Source organism: Heterodontus francisci, chromosome 5 (genome assembly GCF_036365525.1).
Source record: "Heterodontus francisci isolate sHetFra1 chromosome 5, sHetFra1.hap1, whole genome shotgun sequence".
NCBI classification, from domain to species: Eukaryota; Metazoa; Chordata; class Chondrichthyes; order Heterodontiformes; family Heterodontidae; genus Heterodontus; species Heterodontus francisci.
Window position 1 is genome coordinate 34,134,814 of NC_090375.1, and position 27,669 is coordinate 34,162,482.

Sequence of the window (27,669 nt, forward strand, 5' to 3'; positions counted from 1 at the left end):
CTGCCACCTTCAATAACTTATGCACATATACACCCAAGTCCCTGAGCTCTTGCACCCACTTTAGAGTTGTACCCTTTATGTTATATTGTCTCTCCATGTTCTTCCTACAAAAATGAACGACTTCACATTCACCGCATTGAACTTCATCTGCCACTTGTCTGCCAATTTCACCAACTTGTCTATGTCATTTTGAAGGTCTACACTATCCTCCTCACAGTTCGCAATGCTTCCAAGTTTCGTATCATCGGCAAACTTTGAAATTGTGCCCTGTACACCTAAGTCTCTGTCATTAATATATATCAGGAAGAACAAGGGTTCCAACACTGACCCCTGGGGAACTCTCCTACAAACCTTCCTCCAACCCAGAGAACATCTGCTAATCACCACTTTCTGTTTCCTGTCAATCAGCCACTTTCATATCCATGTTGCTACTGTCCTTTTTATTCCATGAACTATAATTTTGCTCACAATGCCTTTTGGAAGTCCATGTACACCACGTCAACAGCAATGCCCTCATCAACCCGCTCTGTTACCTCTTCAAAAACTCCAGCAAGTTAGTTAAACATGATTTTCCGTTAACGAATCCTTGCTGGCTTTCCTTAATTAACCCACATTTGTCCATGTGACTATTAATTTGGTCCCGAATTATTGTTTCTTGAAGTTTCCCCACCACTGAAGTTAAATTGACTGTCCTGTAGTTGCTGTGCTTAGCGTCACGTCCTTTTTTTGAACAAGGGTGTAACATCTGCAATTCTCCAGTCCTCTGGCAGCACCCCTGAGCCTAAGGAAGACGGGAAAATTATGGCCAGTGCCTCCACAATTTCCACTCTCACTTCCCTCAGTATCCTTGGATGCATCTCATCCAGCCCTGGTGCTTTATCAACTTGCCAAGTATTTCCCCTGCCTCCGTGTGTAAATCACTCTTTTGGTCCCGAATTGGCCCTACTCTACCTTTTTACTATTTTATACCTATAGAGGACTTTGGGATTGCCTTTTATGTTAGCTGCTAGTCTCTTTCTAGACTCTCTCTTTGCTTCTCTTATTTGCCTTTTCACTTTCCCTCTGAACCTTCTATAATCAGTATGGGTCTCCATTGTATTATCTCCCTGACATCTGTCATAAGCACACTTTTTCGTCTTCATCTCTCTTTTGTCATCCAGCGAGCTCTGGATTTATTTGCCCTTCGATTCCCCTTCAAAGGAATATACCTTGACTGCCTGAACTATCTCTTCCACTCTTTTTTTCCTTCCAACCTTTGATGCCAAATTATTTGGCCCAAATCCATTCTTACCCCATTGAAGTTGACTTTCCCCCTGTTAATTCTTCTTACTCTAGATTATTCTTTGTCCTTTTCTATAACCAGCCGAAACCTATGATACAATGATCACTGTTCCCCAAGTGTTCTCCTACTGATATTTGATCCCCTTGGCCCACCTCACTCCCAAGAACTAGGTCCAGCAGTACCTCCCCTCTCATTGGACTGGAAACATCCTGCTGTAGAAAATATAACTTAATTAGATAAATAAATAACTGAGCTTCGAGATTGGAAGTTAAATAAAAGTTCAAAAGTTCTCAATTACCTTTGTAGTTACTTTTGATTGGATGGAGGTGAGAGGAGGGGAGAGCAAACACTTGTTTTGATGCTTTATTGTCCTTTATACTTTTTATTTGATTCTTGATAACACAAATTAATAGCTATACTTATTAATTGTAGGTCACCTCTGAAGTGTTTCCTGAAACAATGTCTTTCTTTCATTGTCAATATTTTTCTTCTCAATTGTTAGGAACTTGAAAACGTATCAGTGATGTTCTTCCCACTTCGAATCCCTGCTCTAAAAATTAAAACTACTGTGAAAGAGCCATTTATAGCAAATCTGAAGAACGAACGTGATCTTTGGCAACTAATTGTGAAGGAAATGTGGGCTGGGAAAACAATGGCAGATAAGCACAAGGTTTGATAATCTTTTTGAAATACTTGATTTTTAAATTTGTATTATGACTCTTAAATAACCAAATCCCTGATTGACTTCAACGGTTATACCAACTTTCCTCATTTGGCAAGAATCTTATGGGAAGTTGTGATCGTTTGGCTGTGCTGATGGTCTCTTGTAGTATTCTTTTTCTTTATGTTGCAGGTGAGCCTGATATAACAAAAGTAGTAGTTGAAGGCTTTTTTTTTGAGAATTCCTAGCAACAGTGGATGCAGAACTGTGGATGGACTAAAAGACCAGAACGAAGATCTTAAATTGATTGCATTAGAGGACAGGGAGACAACATAGGCCAGCAACCATTATGGATGATAAAGATTTGGTGTAGAACAGGTGGCGGCATCTGTATCTTGGGCAAGCTGGAGTTTATGGAGACTGAATGATAGAAAGCCAGCAAAGAGTGGGAGTAATCAAATCTGGGGGTGACAAAAGTGTGCATTAGCATTTCAGCAAGTAAGCAATGGAGTATAAAGCTCCGACAAGGCAAAATATGATGATGAGGTTGTGCATGGTTTAGTTTTCTTAAGTAATTGCCTAGGGAGTTGGGTAGTATGAGTGGCAAAGGAGTGAAAGTTATTTTCAGGCACTTAAAATGATGACTTCGATGTTGAGCGGAAGGAAGTTGTGACTCATCCAAAACAATGTCAGACAGGCAGTCCAACAGCAAAAAAGTGACTATGGAATTGAGAGAAGCAGTGGAGAGTTTATCTGGGTATCATCAGCATACATATAAAAGTTGACCCTATTCAAAAGGAAGTGCATGCATATAAAACGGAGGGGTGGGGGTGGCGGCAGCAGTAATTGATGCTTTGGTGACTTGCCAGATGATGGTGCTGGGTAGAGAGAAAATGTCACTGTTGGAGGTGTGAACAGAAAGTGCCGGAAATACAAAGCAGGTCTAGCAGCATCTGTGTAGAGAGAAACAGCGTTAACGGTGCAGGTCTGTGACCCTTCATCAGAACTGGCAAAAGTTAGAATCGTCTTTGAGCAAGTGAAAGGGGGGGGGGGGGCGGGGTGGGGGACAAAGAACAAGAGGGAAGGTCTGTGATAGGACAGAGGGGGAGAGATTAAATGACAGATGTCATGGAACAGAATGCAAATGGAGTGCTAAGTAGTTATAGTGAAAGACAAAGCATGAGTCCAGAGAGAATGCTAATGGCAGAATAATGAACAGCACTGTACGAAAGCAAAAACATGAAAAACAAGTTTAAGGTGAGAACATGGTTAAAAATAATTATTAATAAAAGAAAGTATATATAAAAAATAATAAAAAAAAAAATGGGGCTCATGGTCTGAAATTGTATATTGAGTCCGGAAGGCTGTAGAGTGCCTCATTGGAAGATGAGGTGCTGTTCATTGAGCTTGCATTGATATTCACTGGAACACTGCAGCAGGCCGACGACAGAAATGTGGACATGAGAACAAGGTGGTGAATTAAAATGGCAAGCAGCCGGAAGTTCGGGATCATGCTTGCGGACCGAGCGGAGGTGTTCTGCAAAGCAGTCACCCAGTCTGCGTTGTTCACCCCAATGTAGAGCAGCGAGTTCAGTACACTAAATTGAAGGAAGTACAAGTAAATCGCTGTTCACCTGGAAGGAGTGTTTGGGGCCTTGAATGGTGAGGAGAGAGGAGGTAAAAGAGCATGTATTACACCTTCTGCAATTGCATAGGAAGGTGCCATAGGAAGGGGACGAGTTGTTGGGGGGTGATGGAGCAGTGAACCAGGGTGTCCTTGATGGAACGGTCCCTTCAGAATGTTGACAGGGCAGGGGAGGGGAAGATGTGTTTGGTGGTGGCATCATGCTGGAGGTGGTGGAGGATGATCCTTTGGATGTGGAGGCTGGTGGGGTGGAAAGTGAGAACAAGGGGAACCCTGTCGCAGTTCAGGGAGGGAGGGGAAGGGGTGAGGGCAAAGGTGCGGGTAATTGGTGGGGCAAGGTCGAGGGCCCTGTCAACCACAGTGTGGGGAATCCTTGGTTGAGGAAAAAGGAAAACATATCAGAGGCGCTGTTGTGGAAGGTTGCATCATCAGAACAGATGCGTCGGAGATGGAGAAACTGGGAGAATGGAATGGAATCCTTACAGGAGGCAGGGTCTGAGGATATGTAGTCGAGGTAGCTGTGGGAGTCGGTGGATTATAATAAATACTAGTGGACAGCCTATCCCCAGAAATGGAGACAGAAAAGTCGATGAAGTGTTGGAGATGGACCATGTGAAGGTGAGAGAAGGGTGCAAATTGGAAACAAAGTTAATAAAGTTTTCCAGTTCAGGCCGAGAACTGGAAACGGCACCAATACAACCATCAATGTACCAGAAAAAGAGTTGGGGAAGGGGGCCTGAGCGGGACTGGAACAAGGAATGTTCAACATACTCCACTTTCTATCTCACCGTTTTCCACATCCAAAGGATCATCCTCTGCCATTTCTGTCACCTCCAATGTGATGCCACCACCAAACACATCTTCCCCTCCTCTCCCTTGTCAGCATTCAGACGGCATCGTTCCCTCCACGACACCTGTTCCACTCCTCCATTAGCTGTTGACACCTCGACCCTTCCCACGTCACCTTCCCTTACAATCACCCTTTTACCTCCTCTCACCTCACCATCCAAGGCCCCCAAACACTCATTCCAGGTGAAGCAGCTATTTACTTGTACTTCTTTCAATTTAGTATACTATATTTGCTGCTCACAATGCGGTCTCCTCTACATTAGGGAGACCAAATTCAGATTGGGTGACCGCTTTGCAGAACACATCCACTCGGTCCGCAAACATGATCCCGACCTTCCAGTTGCTTGCCATTTCTCGTCCACATTTCTGTCCTCGGCCTGCTGCAGTGTTCCAGTGAACATCAATGCAAGCACTCCGATTAGGCACTCTTCAGCCTTCTGCACTCAATGTTGAGTTCAACAATTTCAGACCATGAACCCCATACTTTTTATTTATTTAGTATTTTCTTTTTTAAATATTTTTTAACCACGTTCTATTCTTAAGCTTGTTCTTCATGTTTTTGCTTTCGTACAGAGCTGTTCGTGATTCTGCCATTAGCACTCTCTGGACTCATGCTTTGTCTTTCACTAAAACTATTTAGCAGTGCATTTTCACTGTGTTCCATGACATCTATCATTTAATCTCTTCCTCCCCCCCCACCTCACCCTATCACAGACCTTCCCTCTTGTTCTTCTTCACCCTCCCCCTTTCACTTGCTCAAAGACCGTTACATTTCTAACTTTTGTCTCTTCGAATGAAGGGTCACAGACCTGAAATGTTAACTCTGTTTCTCTCTACACAGATTCTGCTAGACCTGCTGAGTATTTATGGCACTTTCCATGCTCATTTCAGAGTTCCAGCCTCCGATGTTGGAGGTTTGCTGGCTTTGTCCAAATAATTAAGAATGGAACCATGTAAGAGCAGACATGGAGCTAGATAGTGAAAGAGGATGACATGGTTACTTGTGTTAAACACTGGGGAGAGATTGGAGGACAAGGAAGGAAAATCCCACTACTGTTACAATCACAATCATGGCAGATTTCAGTGATGATTTTGGTTATGAGCATAAAAGTGCATTAGTGCTCCAAGATTATCACTTCTGTACACTGTCAGTTCTGTGCAGAAGTTGATCTAATATGGCTACATCTTGTTTTAGATAATATCCTAAATCCATATTACACACTTTTAAAAAATCCTTTTCACTGTATAATATATGTTCAGCAATTTCAGAGAATAAGGTACAGGAATATTTCAAATATTTTAGGAATGCTAGAATTAATGGGAGCTCATCTGGATAGTCTTAGACAAAAAGTATAGATTTGTGAAGGGGAGGTCGTGTCTCACTAATCTGATTGAGTTTTTTGAGGAAGTGACAAAGATGATTGATGAAGGAAGGGCAGTGGATGTTATCTATATGGACTTCAGTAAAGCCTTTGACAAGGTCCCTCATGGCAGACTGGTACAAAAGGTGAAGTCACACGGGATCAGAGGTGAGCTGGCAAGATAGATATAAAACTGGCTCAGTCATAGAAGACAGAGGGTAGCAGTGGAAGGGTGCTTTTCTGAATGGAGGGATGTGACTAGTGGTGTTCCGCAGGGATCAGTGCTGGGACCTTTGCTCTTTGTAGTATATATAAATGATTTGGAGGAAAATGTAGCTGGTCTGATTAGTAAGTTTGCAGACGACACAAAGGTTGGCGGAGTTGCGGATAGTGATGAGGATTGTCAGAGGATACAGCAGGATATAGATCGGTTGGAGACTTGGGCGGAGAAACGGCAGATGGAGTTTAATCCGGACAAATGTGAGGTAATGCATTTTGGAAGGTCTAATGCAGGTGGGAAGTATACAGTAAATGGCAGAACCCTTAGGAGTATTGACAGGCAGAGAGATCTGGGCGTACAGGTCCACAGGTCACTGAAAGTGGCAACGCAGGTGGATAAGGTAGTCAAGAAGGCATACGGCATGCTTGCCTTCGTTGGTCGGGGCATAGAGGATAAAAATTGGCAAGTCATGCTGCAGCTGTATAGAACTTTAGTTGGGCCACACTTAGAATATTGTGTGCAATTCTGGTCGCCACATTACCAGAAGGACGTGGAGGCTTTGGAGAGGGTACAGAAGAGGTTTACCAGGATGTTGCCTGGTCTGGAGGGCATTAGCTATGAGGTGAGGTTGGATAAACTGGGATTGTTTTCACTGGAACGACGGAGGTGGAGGGGCGACATGATAGAGGTTTACCAAGTTATGAGCGGCATGGACAGAGTGGATAGTGAGAAGCTTTTGCCCAGAGTGGAAGAGTCAGTTACTAGGGGACATAGGTTTAAGGTGAGAGGGGCAAAGTTTAGAGGGGATGTGCGAGGCAAGTTCTTTACACAGAGGGTGGTGAGTGTCTGGAACTGGCTGCCGGGGGAGGTGGTGGAAGCAGGTACGATAGCGACGTTTAAGAGGCATCTTGACAAATACATGAATAGGATGGGAATAGAGGGATACGGTCCCTGGAAGTGCAGAAGGTTTTAGTTTAGGCAGGCATCAAGATCGGCGCAGGCTTGGAGGTCCGAATGGCCTGTTCCTGTGCTGTACTGTTCTTTGTTCTTTATTCTAAACAAGTATTTTTTTCTAAAATCTTGCAGCCTAGACCATCTTCATTTCTGTAATCAAAGGAATTATTGTGGGAGCCAGTATTATCTCAACATTCTCATGACTTCAGCAATGCATAAATGTCTAATTTGCCAACAGTGGTGAATATTTCAATTTTATTTTTAGGACCCACAATACATTCAGCAAGCACTGACTAATGTTTTGTTGATGGATGCTGTGGTTGGATGCATGCAGTCGCCTCGAGCTATTTATGCAGCTTCCAAATTAGCTTATTTTGACCAAATGAAGAATATGGGTAAGAATAAAGAAATCTTTGTTATTTCTACTCATCTTTAATTTTTTTTTAATAACAATCCTCTTTACAAACATTAGGTCAATATTAATTGCTTATTACAATTAAAACCTAAATACAAGTATAAATATTAGCCAGTATTGACTTGTTTAAGGAGTGTGATGATAGTACAGTAACTCAAACTCTTAAGTAAACCAAACCCATTTTAATTACCTAAATAACAAAAAAAACCTGCAAATGCTCAATCGGAAACAAAAACAGAAAATGCTTGAAATATGCAGCTGATCCTTGCAAAGAAACTCGATAGTTAATAGTCATGGGTGCGGAGTTCTCATGTATCCAAACTTAAAATGTACTCGACCTTTTTTTTCCATTACAGATGTTTACTGATTTGCTGTGTATTGCCAGCATTTTCTAATACTACACTTTTGTGTCTAACTTCAGTTGTATTGTGAATTTATTCCAGTGGTTCCTAAAACAACGTCAGAGACTTTAAAACACAAGATAAATCCTTCTGCTGGTCAAACTAGTCCTCAGGCTGTGAATGCGCTCTTGTATACACCAGGTAAGACTGAATCAATCATTTTGGGTAACTAGATACTGCCGAATTGTGTTGATAAAATAGCCCGGATTTAGTGGTAATGACAATGATACTGTCAACGTTTGTCATCATTAATCCACTAAAACTGACAGCGAATGCACAGAATAACATGGAAATTCAAATTTTGCTGTCAGTGATTCTACGCTTCTGCTGAGGGTGCGCTGTTCAGATCCCCCCAGATTGGCTGGCAGCTCTAAGGGCGGGATTTCTGGCGACGGGGTCCTTGATCCTGTGGAAGGCCTGCTGCTGTCCACTTGAGTGCCTGATTGGCACTAGATTCAGCGGGTCTTCCAGAGAAGGGGCAACATGGGGGATCTTGGCCTTGTCAGAAATGGGAAATTGATGAATTGACATGAAGTTCGACACTTACATTGTCAGTCTCACTGCAAAAATTCTTGAAAATGTTACTCTTTGCTGAGTGAGGTGTAACTACGTTTTTAACAGCACTCTAACATCATAATTACTGCTAAACACCGTCGCTGATTTTGAAAAGCTAACGTGATATTTGTGGATGTCAAATTTCTCCATATAAAAAAAAATTTAAATTTTTTATAAAAGTTTGGCCAGGATTTTTTCTGGCAATGGAGGTCTCGACATGCAGGAAAAGCAACGCTGTGATCCTCATGTCACCTCTTCTCTGGAAGGCCTGCCGAATCTAGTGCCCATCAGGCACTTGAGTGGACAGCAGCGGGCCTTCCACAGGATCAAGGACCCCGTTGCCAGAGGTCCCGCCCAAGGCCCAAGAGCATCGCTGGATCCAGGCCACAGGTAGGTCATGACGGGAGGGGTCTCGCAGGGTGGGGTGGGGAGGTGGTGAAGTGGGCCCCCTTTCCCAATGCTGGGTGTCTCATTCAGGCATTAAGTGCCTTTTAACGAGATCCCCCCCACTCCGGAGCCGGGAGGTAGCCAGCATGGTTTTTTTGTGCCATGCTTCCCGTACAGCAGCAGGGTCAGCCATTGCACAGCTTTCTATGGCTGTGGTGGGAAGAGGCCCTTAGTTGTGGTTAATTGCCCAGTTAAGGGACTCAGTTGGTCACTGACCAACGCAAACAGATGGACCGCTGGGTTGAGCACTACCTAGAACTGTACTCCAGGGAGAATGCTGTCACTGAGACTGCCCTCAATGCAGCCCAGCCTCTACCAGTCATGGATGAGCTGGACATACAGCCAACCAAATCGGAACTCAGTGATGCCATTGATTCCCTAGCCAGCGGAAAAGCCCCTGGGAAGGACAGCATTACCCCTGAAATAATCAAGAGTGCCAAGCCTGCTATACTCTCAGCACTACATGAACTGCTATGCCTGTGCTGGGACGAGGGAGCAGTACCCCAGGACATGCGCGATGCCAACATCATCACCCTCTATAAAAACAAAGGTGACCGCGGTGACTGCAACAACTACCGTGGAATCTCCCTGCTCAGCATAGTGGGGAAAGTCTTTGCTCGAGTCGCTCTGAACAGGCTCCAGAAGCTGGCCGAGCGCGTCTACCCTGAGGCACAGTGTGGCTTTCGTGCAGAGAGATCGACTATTGACATGCTGTTCTCCCTTCGTCAGATACAGGAGAAATGCCGTGAACAACAGATGCCCCTCTACATTGCTTTCATTGATCTCACCAAAGCCTTTGACCTCGTCAGCAGACGTGGTCTCTTCAGACTACTAGAAAAGATCGGATGTCCACCAAAGCTACTAAGTATCATCACCTCATTCCATGACAATATGAAAGGCACAATTCAACATGGTGGCTCCTCATCAGAGCCCTTTCCTATCCTGAGTGGTGTGAAACAGGGCTGTGTTCTCGCACCCACACTTTTTGGGATTTTCTTCTCCCTGCTGCTTTCACATGCGTTCAAATCCTCTGAAGAAGGAATTTTCCTCCACACAAGATCAGGGGGCAGGTTGTTCAACCTTGCCCGTCTAAGAGCGAAGTCCAAAGTACGGAAAGTCCTCATCAGAGAACTCCTCTTTGCTGACGATGCTGCTTTAACATCTCACACTGAAGAATGCCTGCAGAGTCTCATCGACAGGTTTGCGTCTGCCTGCAATGAATTTGGCCTAACCATCAGCCTCAAGAAAACGAACATCATGGGGCAGGATGTCAGAAATGCTCCATCCATCAATATTGGCGACCACGCTCTGGAAGTGGTTCAAGAGTTCACCTACCTAGGCTCAACTATCACCAGTAACCTGTCTCTAGATGCAGAAATCATCAAGCGCATGGGTAAGGCTTCCACTGCTATGTCCAGACTGGCCAAGAGAGTGTGGGAAAATGGCGCACTGACACGGAACACAAAAGTCCGAGTGTATCAGGCCTGTGTCCTCAGTACCTTGCTCTACGGCAGCGAGGCCTGGACAACGTATGCCAGCCAAGAGCGACGTCTCAATTCATTCCATCTTCGCTGCCTTCGGAGAATACTTGGCATCAGGTGGCAGGACTATATCTCCAACACAGAAGTCCTTGAAGCGGCCAACACCCCCAGCTTATACACACTACTGAGTCAGCGGCGCTTGAGATGGCTTGGCCATGTGAGCCGCATGGAAGATGGCAGGATCCCCAAAGACACATTGTACAGCGAGCTCGCCACTGGTATCAGACCCACCGGCCGTCCATGTCTCCGTTATAAAGACGTCTGCAAACGCGACATGAAATCGTGTGACATTGATCACAAGTCGTGGGAGTCAGTTGCCAGCATTCGCCAGAGCTGGCGGGCAGCCATAAAGACAGGGCTAAATTGTGGCGAGTCGAAGAGACTTAGTAGTTGGCAGGAAAAAAGACAGAGGCGCAAGGGGAGAGCCAACTGTGCAACAGCCCCAACAAACAAATTTCTCTGCAGCACCTGTGGAAGAGCCTGTCACTCCAGAATTGGCCTTTATAGCCACTCTAGGCGCTGCTTCACAAACCACTGACCACCTCCAGGCGCGTATCCATTGTCTCTCGAGATAAGGAGGCCCAAAAGAAGGGACTCAATTGGCAGCGGGGCGGGAAGGCCATTCATAGGCCTTCCCGCCCCAGATTAAATTTTGGTCAAGGCAGGATGGTGGGGGGAATCCCCTTGCCACTATCCCACCTTATTTTATGCTCTCCCCACCTCCAAACCCATCTTGAGGGAGAGCATAAAATTACCTCCATTGTCTTTATTTTAGCTTTTATTTTAATCCAATCATGATTTATTTTGCTATCTGAAATTTTAAATTAAAAGTGAAGGATGAAGTGCTTTTAGCTTCCTGGTTTTACTGTCTGAGAATATTTCAATTGCTTAGCTGTTTACCTGCTTGCTGACATCACAGCTGCTGCACTCCAGGAGATCCCCTTGCCTTGGCACTAGATTTAAACTGCTTTCGGGAAAGAGGAAGTCTGCGCCACAGAGATCACTAGGTCTTTGTGGCCAGCTTTCTTTGAGGTTGATGGCGAGTGCGTTGCTTTGTCACTGACTGCAAAATCTGAGCCGGTAGTCTTGTGTATTAGACCTTCTAAGGTTGAACAGGTTTGTTTTGGTCTGAAGGGTAATTCACAGGCCCATGAGTCTACATTATTTTATGTTCCAATGTATGAAGGTCCATGAAATACATCAAATCAGCAACGACTAAAAGGAATCACTCTTAAACTTCCCCATGTGTTTGGCTTAGTAGCAAAGGGGAAAATAAATACACTCACTTGCTGATTGCTATCCAGCCTGTCTTTTGAAAGTTTTATGTGCATTAGACTTGGTTATTGGCCTCATTATGTGAGGTTATTCAAGCAGTATGTTTACATAAGTAAAGGTGATGTATAAAATGATCATTGCCACCGATGAATCTCAGCACAAATTCCTGTCATCAGGAGAGAATGGTAGGGAGAATAAATATTAGGAGGGGTGAGGATGTTGCCTGGTATGGAGGGCGCTAGCTATGAAGAGAGGTTGAGTAGATTAGGATTATTTTCATTAGAAAGACGGAGGTTGAGGGGGGACCTGATTGAGGTGTACAAAATCATGAGAGGTATAGACAGGGTGGATAGCAAGAAGCTTTTTCCCAGAGTGGGGGATTCAACTACTAGGGGTCACGAGTTCAAAGTGAGAGGGGAAAAGTTTAGGGGGGATATGCGTGGAAAGTTCTTTACGCAGAGGGTGGTGGGTACCTGGAACGTGTTGCCAGCGGAGGTGGTAGACGCGGACACGATAGCGTCTTTTAAGATGTATCTAGACAGATACATGAATGGGCAGGAAGCAAAGAGATACAGACCCTTAGAAAATAGGCGACATGTTTAGATAGAGGATCTGGATCGGCGCAGGCTTGGAGGGCCGAAGGGCCTGTTCCTGTGCTGTAATTTTCTTCTACACAAAAAGCAGGACAAGTCCAACCCGGCCAATTACCGCCCCATCAGCCTACTCTCAATCATCAGTAAAGTGATGGAAGGTGTCATCAACAGTGCCATCAAGCGGCACTTGCTTAGTAATAACCTGCTCAGTGACGCTCAGTTTGGGTTCCGCCAGGGCCACTCAGCTCCTGACCTCATTACAGCCTTGGTTCAAACATGGACAAAAGAGCTGAACTCCAGAGGTGAGGTGAGTGTGGCTGCCCTTGACATCAAGGCAGCATTTGACTGAGTATGGCATCAAGGAGCCCTAGCAAAACTGAGGTCAATGGGAATTTTGGGAAAGCTCTCCATTGGTTGGAGTAATGCATAGCACAAAGGAACATGATTGTGGTTGTTGGAGGTCCATCATCTCAGTCGCATAACATCACTGCAAGAGTTCCTCAGGGGAGTGTCCTAGGCCCATCTTTAGCTGCTTCATCAATGACCTTCCACAATCATAAGGTCAAAAGTGGGGATGTTTGCTGATGAATGCATAATGTTCTGCACCATTCACGACTCCTCCGATACTGAAGCAACCTATGTCCATATGCAGCAAAACCTGGACAATATCCAAGCTTGGGCTAATAAGGTAAGTGACAAGTAACATTCGTGCCAGACAATGACCGTCTCAAACAATAGAGAATCTAACCATTTCCGCTTGACGTTCAATGGCATTATCATCACTGAATCCCCACTATCAACATCCTGGGGGTTACCATTGACCAGAAACTGAACTGGACCAGCCACATAAATGCTGTGGCTACAAGAGCAGATCAGAGGCTGGGAATTCTGTGGCAAGTAACTCACCACCTGTCTCCCCAATGCCTGTCCACCATCTACAAGGCAGAAGTCAGGAGTGTGATGGCATACTCTCCACGTGCCTGGGTGGGTGCAGCTGCACAACACGCGAAGCTCAACAGCATCCAGGACAAAGCAACCTGCTTGATTGGCACCCCTTCCACCACCGATTCACAGTGGCAGCAGTGTGTACCATATACAACAGGCACTGTAGTAATGCACCAATGCTCCTTCGACAGCACCTCCAAACCAGTGACCTCTACCACCTAGAAGGACAAGGGCAGAAGATGCATGGGAACACAACCTGCAAGTTCCCCTTTAAGCCACACATCATTCTGACTTGGAACTATATTGGCCTTCGTTCACTGTCACTGGGTCAAAATCCTGGAACTCCCTAACAGCACTGTTGCTGTACCTACACCCCAAGGACTGCAGTAGTTCAAGCAGGCAGCTCACTACCACCTTCTCAAGGGCAATAAATGCTGCCCTCGCCCACGATGCCCACATCCCACAAACAAATTTTAAAAAAAAGAGACATTTGAGGAGGGACTTAGTAATTGAGAATAGAAAATGAGGCTTATGTTTGCCCTCCATGATGATTCTAGGGCAAAACTAGGGAAATTAATGTTTGTAAGAGGAAATTATAGGGAACAATTACAGACACAAAAAATAAAGTGAAGAGAGGAGAACCAAATAACATAGGTTTAACACTATATAGTATTTCTTATGTATTTGGAATATATATTAAATGTTTTGAGACTAAATTTTTAAACGTTTGCTATGATGTAGGTCATTTCATTTCTAGTATAGGAGACAATTAAATTCAAGTGTTCAAAAGTGTACCAAACATAAACTCACTTTTTGAGATTAGATTTATGAAAATTACTCCTCATTTGAAGAAGTTCAATTCTGGCTTCACTTGTCTCATGATAATTCAGATTTTAACATGTATTTTATTATATTTACAATGCACTTATTTTTGTTAAAATATTTTGACATCATATGCACCACATTTAAGGTTTTGTATCAGTTTGTGTTATCAGATAGTATTATTCCTGCACAGTGATATGACTGTTGTGTAGATTGGATCATTATTTGCCATAAAACTACCAAGTGGAAGTGGGACAAAAGTTCTATAATGAAACAAAAGGGAGGATTACATTATTTTTTAAACCAAGCCTTTTTTTTAAAGCCACGATAAACTTCAGGCATTGAAATGAAAGAAATATCAGCTTTCTGTTTGAGTTTTATTTTACAAATTTATTAATACTGCACTAAATCATGAATTAAACACTTTATTGTACTAGGTCATCTGGTACAATTTGAAGCAGATGAGAATGCAAATCCAAGATTATGGTGTGCGTTAAGTGAAGGAAAAGTAGTGCTCTTCAATGCAACATCCTGGTCCATTCAGCAACACTGTATTCAAGTGGGCAACTCAAAATTGGTGAGTTGAGAAAAACCTTTTTTTAAGAAATTACCCGAGATGGCATTAAAGGTAGGTGAAGTACAATATGAAAAGAAATTTGGGCAAATGCAGCATAATCCATTGTACAACTTTTGACCTTTCACACCACCAATCATGTTGAGATTATTGGAAGGATGCACTTTAATGCCCCTGTTTACTAAACGCTTTATGTTGAGTCAATTATCTTGGAAGGATTTGATTTCAAGCTATTGAGAGGCAACATTTGGAATAATGTGAGAGATTTTGGACACTATGGTCTGAATGTTATCCCGCTGCCAGAGTGGCGGCGGATGCGCAAACTGGTGGTGGTCCCACTTGTGATGTCAGCGGTGGGTAGCCATTTTGCATAATGGCAGCGGCTGTTTCTCCGCCCCCCCCCCAGCACAATGATGTGGTGGGGCAGCAATGGAGACACCATTCACGGTGTCACCTGATGTTGGAGCTGGTGCTACATAATCTTTAAAAGCCTGCCAGCCCTGCATTTAATCTTTCCATGCATTCAACATAACCTCATTGAAGCAACACTTCTGTGGTGCTGTTAAGAAAATTTGTCACTCAACAAGCAACGCCCCTGGGCATCCTTCTGACCATGTCAGATGTCCAAGCAAGGGCGGCCCCACTGCTCAGTGATGCCTCCCTGCTTATTCTCCTCAAGGCTGCAAGGGAAAGATGGCATGGAGAGGTCCTCCCGCCTCACCAAGCAAGGCTGGATGGAGATTGCAGAGGAGTCAACAGTCGTGGGGTCACCTGATGAAACTGGGTCCAATGCAGGAAGAGGGGCAATGAACAAAGAACAAAGAAAATTACAGCACAGGAACAGGCCCTTCGGCCCTCCAAGCCTGCGCCGATCCAGATCCTCTATCTAAACATGTCGCCTATTTTCTAAGGGTCTGTATCTCTTTGCTTCCTGCCCTTTCATGTATCTGTCTAGATACATCTTAAAAGACGCTATCGTGCCCGCGTCTACCACCTCCGCTGGCAACGCGTTCCAGGCACCCACCACCCTCTGCGTAAAGAACTTTCCACGCATATCCCCCCTAAACCTTTCCCCTCTCACTTTGAACTCGTGACCCCTAGTAATTGAATCCCCCACTCTGGGAAAAGGCTTCTTGCTATCCACCCTGTCTATACTTCTCATGATTTTGTACACCTCAATCAGGTCCCCCCTCAACCTCCGTCTTTCTAATAAAAATAATCCTAATCTACTCAACCTCTCTTCATAGCTAGCGCCCTCCATACCAGGCAACATCCTGGTGAACCTCCTCTGCACCCTCTCCAAAGCATCTACATCCTTTTGGTAATGTGGCGACCAGAACTGCATGCAGTATTCCAAATGTGGCCGAACCAAAGTCTTATACAACTGTAACATGACCTGCCAACCCTTGTACTCAATACCCCGTCCGATGAAGGAAAGCATGCCGTATGCCTTCTTGACCACTCTATTGACCTGCGTTGCCACCTTCAGGGAACAATGGACCTGAACACCCAAATCTCTCTGTACATCAATTTTCCCCAGGACTTTTCCATTTACTGTATAGTTCACTCTTGAATTGGATCTTCCAAAATGCATCACCTCGCATTTGCCCTGATTGAACTCCATCTGCCATTTCTCTGTCCAACTCTCCAATCTATCTATATTCTGCTGTATTCTCTGACAGTCCCCTTCACTATCTGCTACTCCACCAATCTTAGTGTCGTCTGCAAACTTGCTAATCAGACCACCTATACTTTCCTCCAAATCATTTATGTATATCACAAACAACAGTGGTCCCAGCATGGATCCCTGTGGAACACCACTGGTCATACGTCTCCATTTTGAGAAACTCCCTTCCACTACTACTCTCTGTCTCCTGTTGCCCAGCCAGTTCTTTATCCATCTAGCTAGTACACCCTGGACCCCATGCGACTTCACTTTCTCCATCAGCCTACCATGGGGAACCTTATCAAACACCTTACTGAAGTCCATGTATATGACATCTACAGCCCTTCCCTCATCAATCAACTTTGTCACTTCCTCAAAGAATTCTATTAAGTTGGTAAGACATGACCTTCCCTGCACAAAACCATGTTGCCTATCACTGATAAGCCCATTTTCTTCCAAATGGTAATAGATCCTATCCCTCAGTATCTTCTCCAGCAGCCTCCCTACCACTGACGTCAGGCTCACCGGTCTATAATTACCTGGATTATCCCTGCTACCCTTCTTAAACAAGGGGACAACATTAGCAATTCTCCAGTCCTCCGGGACCTCACCCGTGTTTAAGGATGCTGCAAAGATATCTGTTAAGGCCCCAGCTATTTCCTCTCTCGCTTCCCTCAGTAACCTGGGATAGATCCCATCCGGACCTGGGGACTTGTCCACCTTAATGCCTTTTAGAATACCCAACACTTCCTCCCTCCTTATGCCGACTTGACCTAGAGTAATCAAACATCTGTCCCTAACCTCAACAGCCGTCATGTGCCTCTCCTCGGTGAATACCGATGCAAAGTACTCATTTAGAATCTCACCCATTTTCTCTGACTCCACGCATAACTTTCCTCCTTTGTCCTTGAGTGGGCCAATCCTTTCTCTAGTTACCCTCTTGCTCCTTATATATGAATAAAAGGCTTTGGGATTTTCCTTAACCCTGTCTTCTGCATTCAACTAAGGTAAGTGGCACGTTCCAAAATTGATTGTTGTGATCACCAAATGAAATGCCACCTGGGTGCCAAAGCCATTCCAAAGACAGGGAGGTGATAGCAGATGACTGGCTGCATCTGTGAAATAAGTCTCCCTCATTTATATCTTAGCCCAAGTAAGACCCATGACGGGTTGAGTCAGTTTGAGAGACAAAACATCACCCAGGTGTTGATGAGGGACCCATGATAGTTGTGATATGATGTTGAAACATTTGGTAATTTTCAATATCTGCAACCTTGCTCCTTCAGGAGATGAGGGCTCATAACAGGATGGGGGTGGCCAGGACTGGTGGCAGAGTGCCTGACCTGCATCCTTTAAGACAGGCTGAAGAAGAGGCACTGGAATTAGCTGGGAGCCAAAGAGGATGTGCCATCTCAGACGTGGAGCTCAGGTCCCTGTGCAAGAGAGTGATTATTGCCGATCAGATAAAAATGCAATAGTCATGTTGAATTAGTTCTGGTATGCTTTCTTAATGGGAAATGTGTAGCCTAACCCACACACATTTTAATGGTATCTTACAGGTCGCCGCTCACTGGTGACTGCAGACCCCAAAAGACTGCTGTCAACCTCTGAGGATGTGGAGCACTCGGAGGATGCACCGTCCCATGACTCACCTTCACTTTCCACCAGCGCAGATACTTTCACCTCAGTGGGAATCCACTCGGCTTTAGAATCAGGCTTACAAGCTGGTGAGAGCACCACACGTGCGCCCCAGCAGTTGGCTGAGGCAGCCCAGGAGACTGACAGTCAGAGGACTGTGGGTGGCCAGGCCCATGCTAAGCCCCAGGCTGATGACAAGCCTCTGCTGTCGACAGCACAGGGCATGCTGGAGTTGCAGGGAGAAATAAGGCAACATCTTTCCGAGATGTTACAGGCCATGCGTAGCCTTGAGCAGATGGTGGGGGAGTCTATCCATGCCATGACTGCTGCCATGGCCCAGGCATATGAGCGTATGGCTTCATCCATTGAGAGGTTGCTGACCCTCTTGGAAAGCCATGTTCCAAAGGTGCACCCTGACCTGCAAATCCTTGCCCTGGCCACGAGTTCAGATCAGCATTGGCAGGGTGATAGAAAGACCAGGAGCCTGGAGGGTTTTCCTGCCCCTAGTCCTTCCCTGGTGAGCAGGGAGATTCAAACGAGTCTTGGGTGGGAGGAGCAGAGGATGCGCTCCACATCTGGGGTCTCCCTCAGGGCGATTCAAGTGTGGACACCAGCTCCACAGCCCCTTCACCAGTGAGTCCAGCTTCAGCAGCCTCGATGCCTGAGGATAATCCTGCACCAGCAGAGGAAGCTTTCAGGCAGCTGGGGCCCTCCAAGCCTTAGGCACCCAGAGGACGACCGCCGAAGTCATCCCAGGTTAAGGATGTCCTGATCAGCAGCCTGCCTCCTGTCCAGTTGCTCACGCAGGGGTTACACTGCGCAGGAGCACCCACAAACATCTTTTTAAAAAAAATAAATAAAAACTGCATACACGAGTATTCATGGATGACACAACAATGTCATGTTTACTTAATTAAATGTTCTTTTGTGCCAATCATTCGCCTTCATTGTCTGTAAATCAGATTCAAACATGCCTTAATTATGAATCTCAGAATCGCAACATAACCCTTAGAGCTTTGCCAGTGTGACCACGGACAACATTATCATGGCAGTGTGCGTAAAGAAGTATTCTACGAATGCTCTCCCATGGGCACTAGCACACATTGTAGCTGGCCTTCATTCAGGTGAGACCTATGATTTGGAGGTGATAGACTACACACATGATGATCAGTATATTCAGCATTCTTATTATGTTGACATCAGGCTCTTCTATAGCTGCTTGGCCATGTCTCTCCTCCACATCCTCTTCGACAGAGGATGTTTGATGCTCATGTATGTCTTCCTCACGTAAGGCCTCCTCCCCACCTCCCAAAGTGCAATATTATGTAGAGCGCAGCAGACCATGATACTCACAACCCTCTCTGGGCATACTGCAGGACTCCACCAAATTTATCAAGGCATCGGAACGTCATCTTCAGCAGCCCATTGGTCGTCTTGTTGGCAGCTCGGGTGGAGCCTTATGAAGCGTTGTACCTCTCCTCTGCATCATTGTGAGGGTTCCTCACTGGTGTCAGAAGCCATATCTTCAAGGGGTAGCCCTTGTCCCTGAGAATCCACCCCTGAAGGGAAGCGGGGGGAGTGAAAAACTGTGGCACCTGGGACTGTCAAAGTATGTGGGAGTCATAAGAACATAAGAAATAGGAGCAGGAGTAGGCCATTCAGCCCCTCAAGTCTGCCCTGCCATTCAGTAAGATCATGGCTGATCTGCCCCAGACCTCAACTCTTCTTTCGTGCCAGCTCCTCATAGCCCTCAACTCCCTGATATTACAAAAGTTTATCTACCTTCTCTTTAAATACTTTCATTGATCTAGCCTCCACAACTCTTTGGGGTAGAGAATTCCAGACATTCACTACCCTCTGAGAGAAGAAATTTCTTCACATCTCTGTTTTAAATGAGTGTCCCCTTATTCTGTAACTATGTCCCCTAGTTCGAATTCCCCCACTAGTGGAAACATCATCTCAACATCTACCCTGTCAAGCCCCATCAGAACCTTGTACGTTTCAATAAGATCACCCCTCATTCTTCTAAACTCCAATGAATAAAGACCTAACCTGTTTAGCCGTTCTTGATAAGTCAACCCCTTCATCCTAGGAATCAGCCTAGTGAATCCCTTTTGAACTGTCTCCAATGCCAGTATATCCTTTCATAAATATGGGGACCAAACTGTATACAGTACTCCAGGTGCAGCCTCGCCAACATCCTATACATTTGTAACAAGACTTCCCTATTTTCAAACTCCAACCCCCTAACAATAAAGGCCAAAATTCCATTTGCCTTCTTAATTACTTGCTGGACCTGCATGCTAACTTTTTGTGTTTCACGCACAAGAACACCCAGATCCCTCTGTGCTGCACTTTTTTGAAGTCTCTCTCCATTTAAATAATAATCTGCCTTTAAGAACATAAGAAATAGGAGCAGGGGTAGGCCATTCAGCCCCTCAAGCCTGCCCCGCCATTTAGTAAGACCATGGTTGATCTGTCCCAGGCCTCAACTCTTCTTTCAGGCCTGCTCCACATAACCCTCGACTCCTCAAGATTTCAAAAATCTATCTACTTTCTCCTTAAATACATTTAGTGATCTAGCCTCCACAACTCTCAGGTAGAGAATTTGATTCTTCCTACCAAGGTGCATGACCTCACACTTTCCTACATTAAACTGCATCTGCCAGGTTTTTGTCCACTCACTCAACTTATCTATATCCAGATTCCTTATGTCCTCATCACAACATGCCCTTCTACCGATTTTTAGTATCATCAAATTTGGATATATTACACCCTGCCCCCTCCTCCAAGTCATTAATATAGATAGTAAATAATTGAGGCCCTAGGACTGATCTTGTGGCACTCCACTAGTTAGGTCTTTCCAACCTGAAAAAGACCCATTAATCCCGACTCTGTCTTCTGTAAGTTAACCAATCCTCAATCCATGCTAATATATTACCCCCAATGCTGTGAGCTCCTATCTTGTGCAATAATCTTTTATGTGGCAACTTATCGAAAGCCTTCTGGAAATCTAAATCCACTACATCTGCCAGTTCCCTTTTATCAACTCTGCTTGTTATATTCTCAAAGAACTCTAGCAAATTTGTCAAACATGATTTCCCTTTTCACAAAACCATGTTGACTTCATTTGATTGTGTTAAGCTTTTCTAAATGTCCTGCTATTTCTTCCTTAATAAGGGACTCCAGCATTTTCCGTATAGTTTCCTGCTTTTTGTCTCCCTCCCTTCTTGCACAGGGGCATCACATTAGCGGTTTTTCAATCCACTAGGACCCTCCAGGAATCCAGTGAGTTCTGGAATATTTCGACCAACATTGTCTCTGCAGCCACTTCCTTTAAAACCCATGAACGTAGGCCATCAGGTCCTGGCAACTTGTCTGCCTTTAGTCCCATTAGTTTGTCAAATACTTTGTCCCTTGTAATAAAGACTGATAGATTTGTGATAAAGTCGTGGCAGCTTCCTGGGAAGCGGGCATACGCTTGTAAAAATGCTTTCGGTGGTCACAGACCAGTTGAATGTTGAGTGAGTGGAACCACTTCCTGTTGATAAAGGCAGCTAGTTGGACTGTGGGAACCTTGATGGCCACACACCTGGGGACATATGTGGGGTGTCACAAGTCGCAGCACACTGCTGCATCAAGGAGGTGACCAATGCCCTGTACAAAGGGCCGGCGGTCATATGTGCTACCCGACAGACCCTGAGAGGGCCATCAGATTTGGGGCCATCGGTGGCATCAGCTTTTCAAAATCACAAAACTGAACTGAGTGCCATATGTCAAGCACAAAATTGAGAAACCTTCGTTGGATTGCAATGAATTAAATTCAGATTGATTTAAAGCAGTATTTCAAACATTTAAATGACGATGCTGTCGCGTCGGGTGTCAGTACCATCACAGTACTTCTCTGTCTCCACCAAAATTGGCGTACTGTGATATGCCACCGGGTTTCATGGTGGACAGCTCCGCGGAGATTCTCTGGCCACCCCACGCCACTGAGCCCACCTCCAACAGAACAAAATTCAGCCCTGTGGGGGTAAATTCTGAGTTGGGTGGTACCTGGTTAGTGGAATTGTTTCTGAAGGCTGGATGGCTATTCACTGGCTATTAAATGGGTCTAAAGTTGTGGCCCCTTTTGAATGAAATTTCTCTGGTGCCTACTATAATCTTCTGTGTACTGTTAGTGTAACACCGAATATCTAAAGAGTCCGATGGGTTGGAAACATTACAGGGTATTTGAGAAGAGAGGGAGATCTGGCTGATCCTGTGGGGGTGAGAAAATTGATTAACTTTCATCAGTCCAAAAATTACAGCATAAAATGTGATAGCACTTTTGATCAAAATGTACTCCCTTCGCCCTGCCTTCCCTTTTACCAATGCTTTAATGAATCGTGCTGCAATGCAATATTTCTGGTAGTTCAAATTAGTTGTATTCTGCATTGAAATTCAGCTGCTTGTGTTAATCATTGGTTTTCAGAACTGTATGTTGGGAGTGGAATTCAGCCAAGTTTGGATCGGTTCGCAAGATTCCTCAATTTACATAATAAATACTCGGAGCATGTCCTGCAACAAACAGCTGACTGAACACTGCACTGATGTCACTGACATGGTCTTGGAGGACTGGGGCTCAAAGTTCAGGTATAGGACCTAAAACAAGTATATTCTTACTGCCCAGAAGTTTGATTTAGACCTTTGAAATTTGAGTATTTGAAGATAAGGTACCAATATTGTATGAATTAGTACTGGATGCTGTAGTATTTTAGTAAGCATTTGTTGAGCAGTTTGTATTAAATAATAAAGGTTTTGTTAATCTGAAAATTCTGTTGTATTTCTAGTCAAAAGCAAGTGCATTCATGCAGTTTAGATGGAAGAGTCATTTGTTGGGATGTGAACACATTAGAGATAAAGACTAATTTTCAGTTGCCCAACTGCCACAAGCTAACTGCCATTAAACTCTACAGTTCTATGCTCTGGTGTTGTGAGTATTAAAGAGACTTTTTTTAAAACTTAAGTATTTTGCATCAAGACAAATTGAGGATATCGATAGTACATATATTCTAGTATCTAATTTCAAATCAGATGCATTTTCTGGGTATAATAGCAACCTTTTTTATTTAACAATTATATGCTGCATTTTATTTAAATTTTCATTTAAAGAGTGATATGAAAGGATGTTTTCTTATAAGTTATGTCCTACATGGTTTCCACTTGATCATAGAATGGTTACAGCACAGAAGGAAGCCATTGGTTCTTTTGACAATCACTTTAAATCTGTGTCTTCTGGTTCTCAACCCTTCTGCCAATAGGAACAGTTTCTATCTACTCTGTCTCGACCCTTCATGATTTTGAACACCTCTTTAAAATCTCTTATCAACCTTCTCTTCTTTAAGGTGAACACCCCAGCTTCTCCAATCTATCCACTTAACTGAAGTCCCTCATCCCCGGAACTATTCTCGTAAATATTTTCTGCACTCTCTCTAAAGCCTTCACGTCCTTCCTAAAGAGCGGTGCCCAAAGTTGGACACAATATTCCATTTGAGGCCGAACTAGCGTTTTATCAAGGTTCATCATAACTTCCTTGCTTTTGAACCCCACTGTATACCTTCCTCCAGTCTGTCACTGCTGCTGTCCCTTTTATTCCATGGGCTTCAACTTTGCTGACAAGCCTGCTATGTGGCCCTTAGCAAATGCCTTTTGGCAGTCCATATACACCACATCCAACTGCATTACCTTCATCAGTCCTCTCTATTACCTCAAAAACAACTCAATCAAGTTAAATGTTTATGGAATTAATACTTAAAGCATGTCTGCCCCGACTCTTAATAGGTGTAGGAGACGCACTGTTGGAAGTGAAAAAAAATGGGCAGCTGTCCCGTAAGGTGATGTTACTGGAAAATCCAAAAAAGAGTGGTGTCTTTTTTAGCTGTTTCCTTGTCTTTCCTGAGGTAGGTTAAAACAGTGAAATATATCATATCTAATTAACTACTTCTGGTTGAGTCTTGTTCTTTGTTTGGCGGAGGTAGATTCTTTTAGGCAAGGGAATCAAAGGTTATTGGGGGTAGATGGGAGTGTGGAATTTGAGACACGAACAGTTCAGCCATGATCTTATTGAATGGCGGAGCAGGCTCGAAGAGCTGAATGGCCTACTTCAGCTCCTAATTTGTATGTTCGGCTGTTATTTTTCATAAACAAAACTTCCATTCCTTTGATCTGGAACCAAGATAATTCATTTTCGTTTTAGAAACAGTTCCAAAATGTAAAGAAACTTTTTACTTCAGTATGATAAACAGAATTCTCTTCCTTGAGTAAAAATAATTGAGGATTCACCTCTGAGATCAGGCCAGTTTCTTTTGTGGACTTATTTAACACACTCCTTTCAATAGAGTAACTTGCAAATTCAGTGTGTGTGCCGTTGGGAATAGAAATATTTCATGCTTCTGTGCATGGGTGCCGCAGATGATTTTCTCCACTGGGGTGGTGGTAGTTCTTATTGACAATGGAGGCTAATGTTAAGGATTGCAGAAACATGTGCTTATTGTGTAATTTACCATTTTTCTGGAGTGATGCAGCTTCTTTGGTTTGAGTCTAACCTTGCTGCACACCAGGGAGTGGTCGGTGTCACAGTCCACACTGTGGAAGCTGCTTGTGGTTTGAACGCTGTTTAAAGAGGCTCGCCTTGTGACGAAGAGGTCCAGCTGGTGCCAACGACGTGATCTTGGGTGCCTCCAAGAAACCTGGTGACAGGGTTTAGTGTGAAAGAACGAGTTGGTGACGCATAGGTTATGATAGGTAAGCAACTCAAGCAGTCTCTGTCCATTCTTATTCATCCTTCCAATGCCACAGCGCCCAAGGCAGGAGGGCCATGAGTCATGGTTGGCCCAAACCCTGGCATTAAAGTCCCCCAGCAGGAACAGGTGTTCGGTATTGGGGATGCTACTAATGATATTATGGAGTTGTTCATAGAACTGGTCTTTAGCTTCAGGTGCGGAGCAGAGTGTTGGAGCATAGATGCTGAGTAGGTGTACTGGACCAGAGGCGATGAGCAGTTGGATGGACAGTATGCGTTCCGAGCCATTTGAGGGAGGCTCTATCATGCTGAGCAAGGAGTTTCTGATGGCGAAGCCCACTCCATGCTGTCTTGGTTCTTCAGGATCCCTACCCTGCCAGTAGAAGGTGTAGTCTTGCTCTCTTAGAGATCCGCTCGCAGGGAGGCGTGTCTCCTGAAGTGCTGCAGTGTCCACATTGAGTCTACTGAGCTCGTTGTTAATGATGGCGGACTTCCGAGAATTGTTGATTTGTGTAAGGTCTTCTGACAGGCCAGGACACACAGTTCTGACATTCCAGCTTGCAAAACGAAGGCTGGTACCACCTTTCCTTTTTTTATCATGCTGGTTGGTGCGGTGTTGCAGTCCGCTTTTCGGGCAATGACCCTGAGCTCCAAGCACCCATTGAAGCAGGTGGACTGTGGTGGGACAGAACCTTATGGCTGCCCGGTTTGAGGCGGGCGGTAGCTGTCCAGTGAGGTGCGATGACCTCTCCCACCGACAAAGGCAACCTGTGGCGTCCAATCTCTACGCCAATTGAGCTGGACTTATAACCCGTAACTGCTGTCTTCCGTGTTGTTTCGGTCGCTGTGAGGCGACTATGGAGTGACCTCTCCATGGCACATGCCTGGGCGAATGTATGGGGGTTGTGAGTTGCCCAAGCGTCAAAACCCCCCTCTCGGCCTATCTGGTGGGGTCCAAAGGAGTGCAGAGCATGACGTTTGGCTGCAGGAACTGCCGGAAACATGCCAAAGGTGACACATGACCGCCTACGGGGTTCCGCTCCGGATTTTCTGTTAGGATTTACTCCCTTAGCCTTGGACTCTCCCGAGACGCCCACAAGGCAGTGGGGTTGTTAGGGCCGCTGCTCAGGCATAGGTGGATGCCGGTGGGAGGGGGAGGGGTGGAGGGAAGGGGGTGAGAGGGGGAGCTGGGAAGGGGGCTGCGGGGGGGGGGGGTGCAGGGGAAGGGGATGCGGGGGGAAGATGGTGCGAGGGGGGGGCTGGGAAGGGGTTGCGAGGGGGGTAGGGGGTGGGGGAAGAGGGTGCGAGGGGGGAGCTGGGGGGTGCGGGGGAAGGGGATGCAGGTAATAAAACATTTCATCAGTTCCCACCATACCAGAAGACTTCGCTGTGCCTGGTGTGTTGGTTGCTGCTGTGTTTAACAGGCTTCCTCATAAAGATTACTAATGGAGATGACAAAGGGGAATGGTTCATAACCCAGCAAAAAACCACTGCCGCACATCAATTGTCATCAGCCTGGGAGAATGTTACAAGTGGAATCCCACAGGGGTCTGCTTTACAACCTGTTTCATATCTTCATAAAAACTTTTCAGCTAGGAGTCACAGCTCATCCGCATCCTCCGGGAGGTGGGCGACAGCCTCAGCCTCACTCCAAGCAGAAGGGCCACCCACGCATCAACATGAGCAGAATTTCTTATCCACAGCTGTTACAAAAATTTCTAAATTCACTTGAAAAAGCCCTTCAAAACACTCCCACATGGGATGCAGAGACCAAGTGGGCCCACATCAGAGATGTGAGTCAGCTATGATCACCTATGGCAAACGCGTGAAGCGGAATGCAGACTGGTTTCAATCTCACTTTGAAGAGCTGGAACTTGTCATAGCCGCTAAGCACATTGCACTGCTGAACTACAAGAAAGCCCCCAGCGAGTTAACATCCGTAGCACTTGAAACAGCCAGAAGCGCTGCACAAAGAACAGCCAGGCGCTGTGCAAATGACTACTGGCAACACCTATGCAGTCATATTCAGCTGGCCTCAGACACCAGAAACATCAGAGGAATGTATGATGGCATTAAGAGAGCTTTTGGGCCAACCATCAAGAAGATCACCCCCCTCAAATCTAACCAGGGGACACAATCACTGACCAACACAAGCAAATGGACCGCTGGGTTGAGCACTACCTAGAACTGTACTCCAGGGAAAATGTTGTCACTGAGACCGCCCTCAATGCAGCCCAGCTTCTGCCAGTCATGGATGAGCTGAACGTACAGCCAACAAAATCGGAACTCAGTAATGCCATTGATTCTCTAGCCAGCGGAAAAGCCCCGGGAAGGACGGCATTACCCCTGAAATAATTAAGAGTGCTAAGCCTGCTATACTCTCAGCATTCTACGAACTCGTTTGCCTGTGCTGGGATGAGGGAGCAGTACCGCAGGACATGCGCGATGCCAATATCATCACCCTCTGTAAAAACAAAGGTGACCGTGGTGACTGCAACAACTACCGTGGAATCTCCCTGCTCAGCATAGTGGGGAAAGTCTTCGCTCGAATCGCTTTAAACAGGCTCCAGAAGCTGGCCGAGCGTGTCTACCCTGAGGCACAGTGTGGCTTTCGAGCAGAGAGATCGACCATTGACATGCTGTTCTCCCTTCGTCAGCTACAGGAGAAATGCCGCGAACTACAGATGCCCCTCTACGTTGCTTTCATTGATCTCACTAAAGCCTTTGACCTCGTCAGCAGACGTGGTGTCTTCAGACTACTAGAAAAGATCGGATGTCCACCAAAGCTACTAAGTATCATCACCTCATTCCATGACAATATGAAAGGCACAATTCAGCATAGCGGCGCCTCATCAGACCCCTTTCCTATCCTGAGTGGCGTGAAACAGGGCTGTGTTCTCGCACCTACACTGTTTGGGATTTTCTTCTCCCTGCTACGCTCTCGTGCGTTCAAGTCTTCAGAAGAAGGAATTTTCCTCCACGCAAGATCAGGTGGCAGGTTATTCAACCTTGCCCGTCTAAGAGCGAAGACCAAAGTACGG

General features: G+C 45.3%; 1 protein-coding gene across 17 annotated transcripts in view; it reads left to right on the forward strand.

Moving 5' to 3' along the window:
• Positions 1-27,669, forward strand: part of dennd3a (DENN/MADD domain containing 3a) — a 220,883-nt gene that overhangs the window by 176,182 nt on the left and 17,032 nt on the right. For 15 of the 17 annotated variants that reach the window (XM_068031304.1, XM_068031312.1, XM_068031317.1 and 12 more), the window contains 7 exons: positions 1,785-1,952; positions 7,238-7,367; positions 7,831-7,929; positions 14,404-14,543; positions 22,319-22,479; positions 22,677-22,819; positions 23,668-23,786. In XM_068031304.1, coding sequence (XP_067887405.1) covers positions 1,785-1,952; positions 7,238-7,367; positions 7,831-7,929; positions 14,404-14,543; positions 22,319-22,479; positions 22,677-22,819; positions 23,668-23,786 — 960 coding nt within the window. The remainder of the gene's footprint in view (positions 1-1,784; positions 1,953-7,237; positions 7,368-7,830; positions 7,930-14,403; positions 14,544-22,318; positions 22,480-22,676; positions 22,820-23,667; positions 23,787-27,669) is intronic. The other 2 variants (XM_068031316.1, XM_068031318.1) reach the window with 2 other exon arrangements.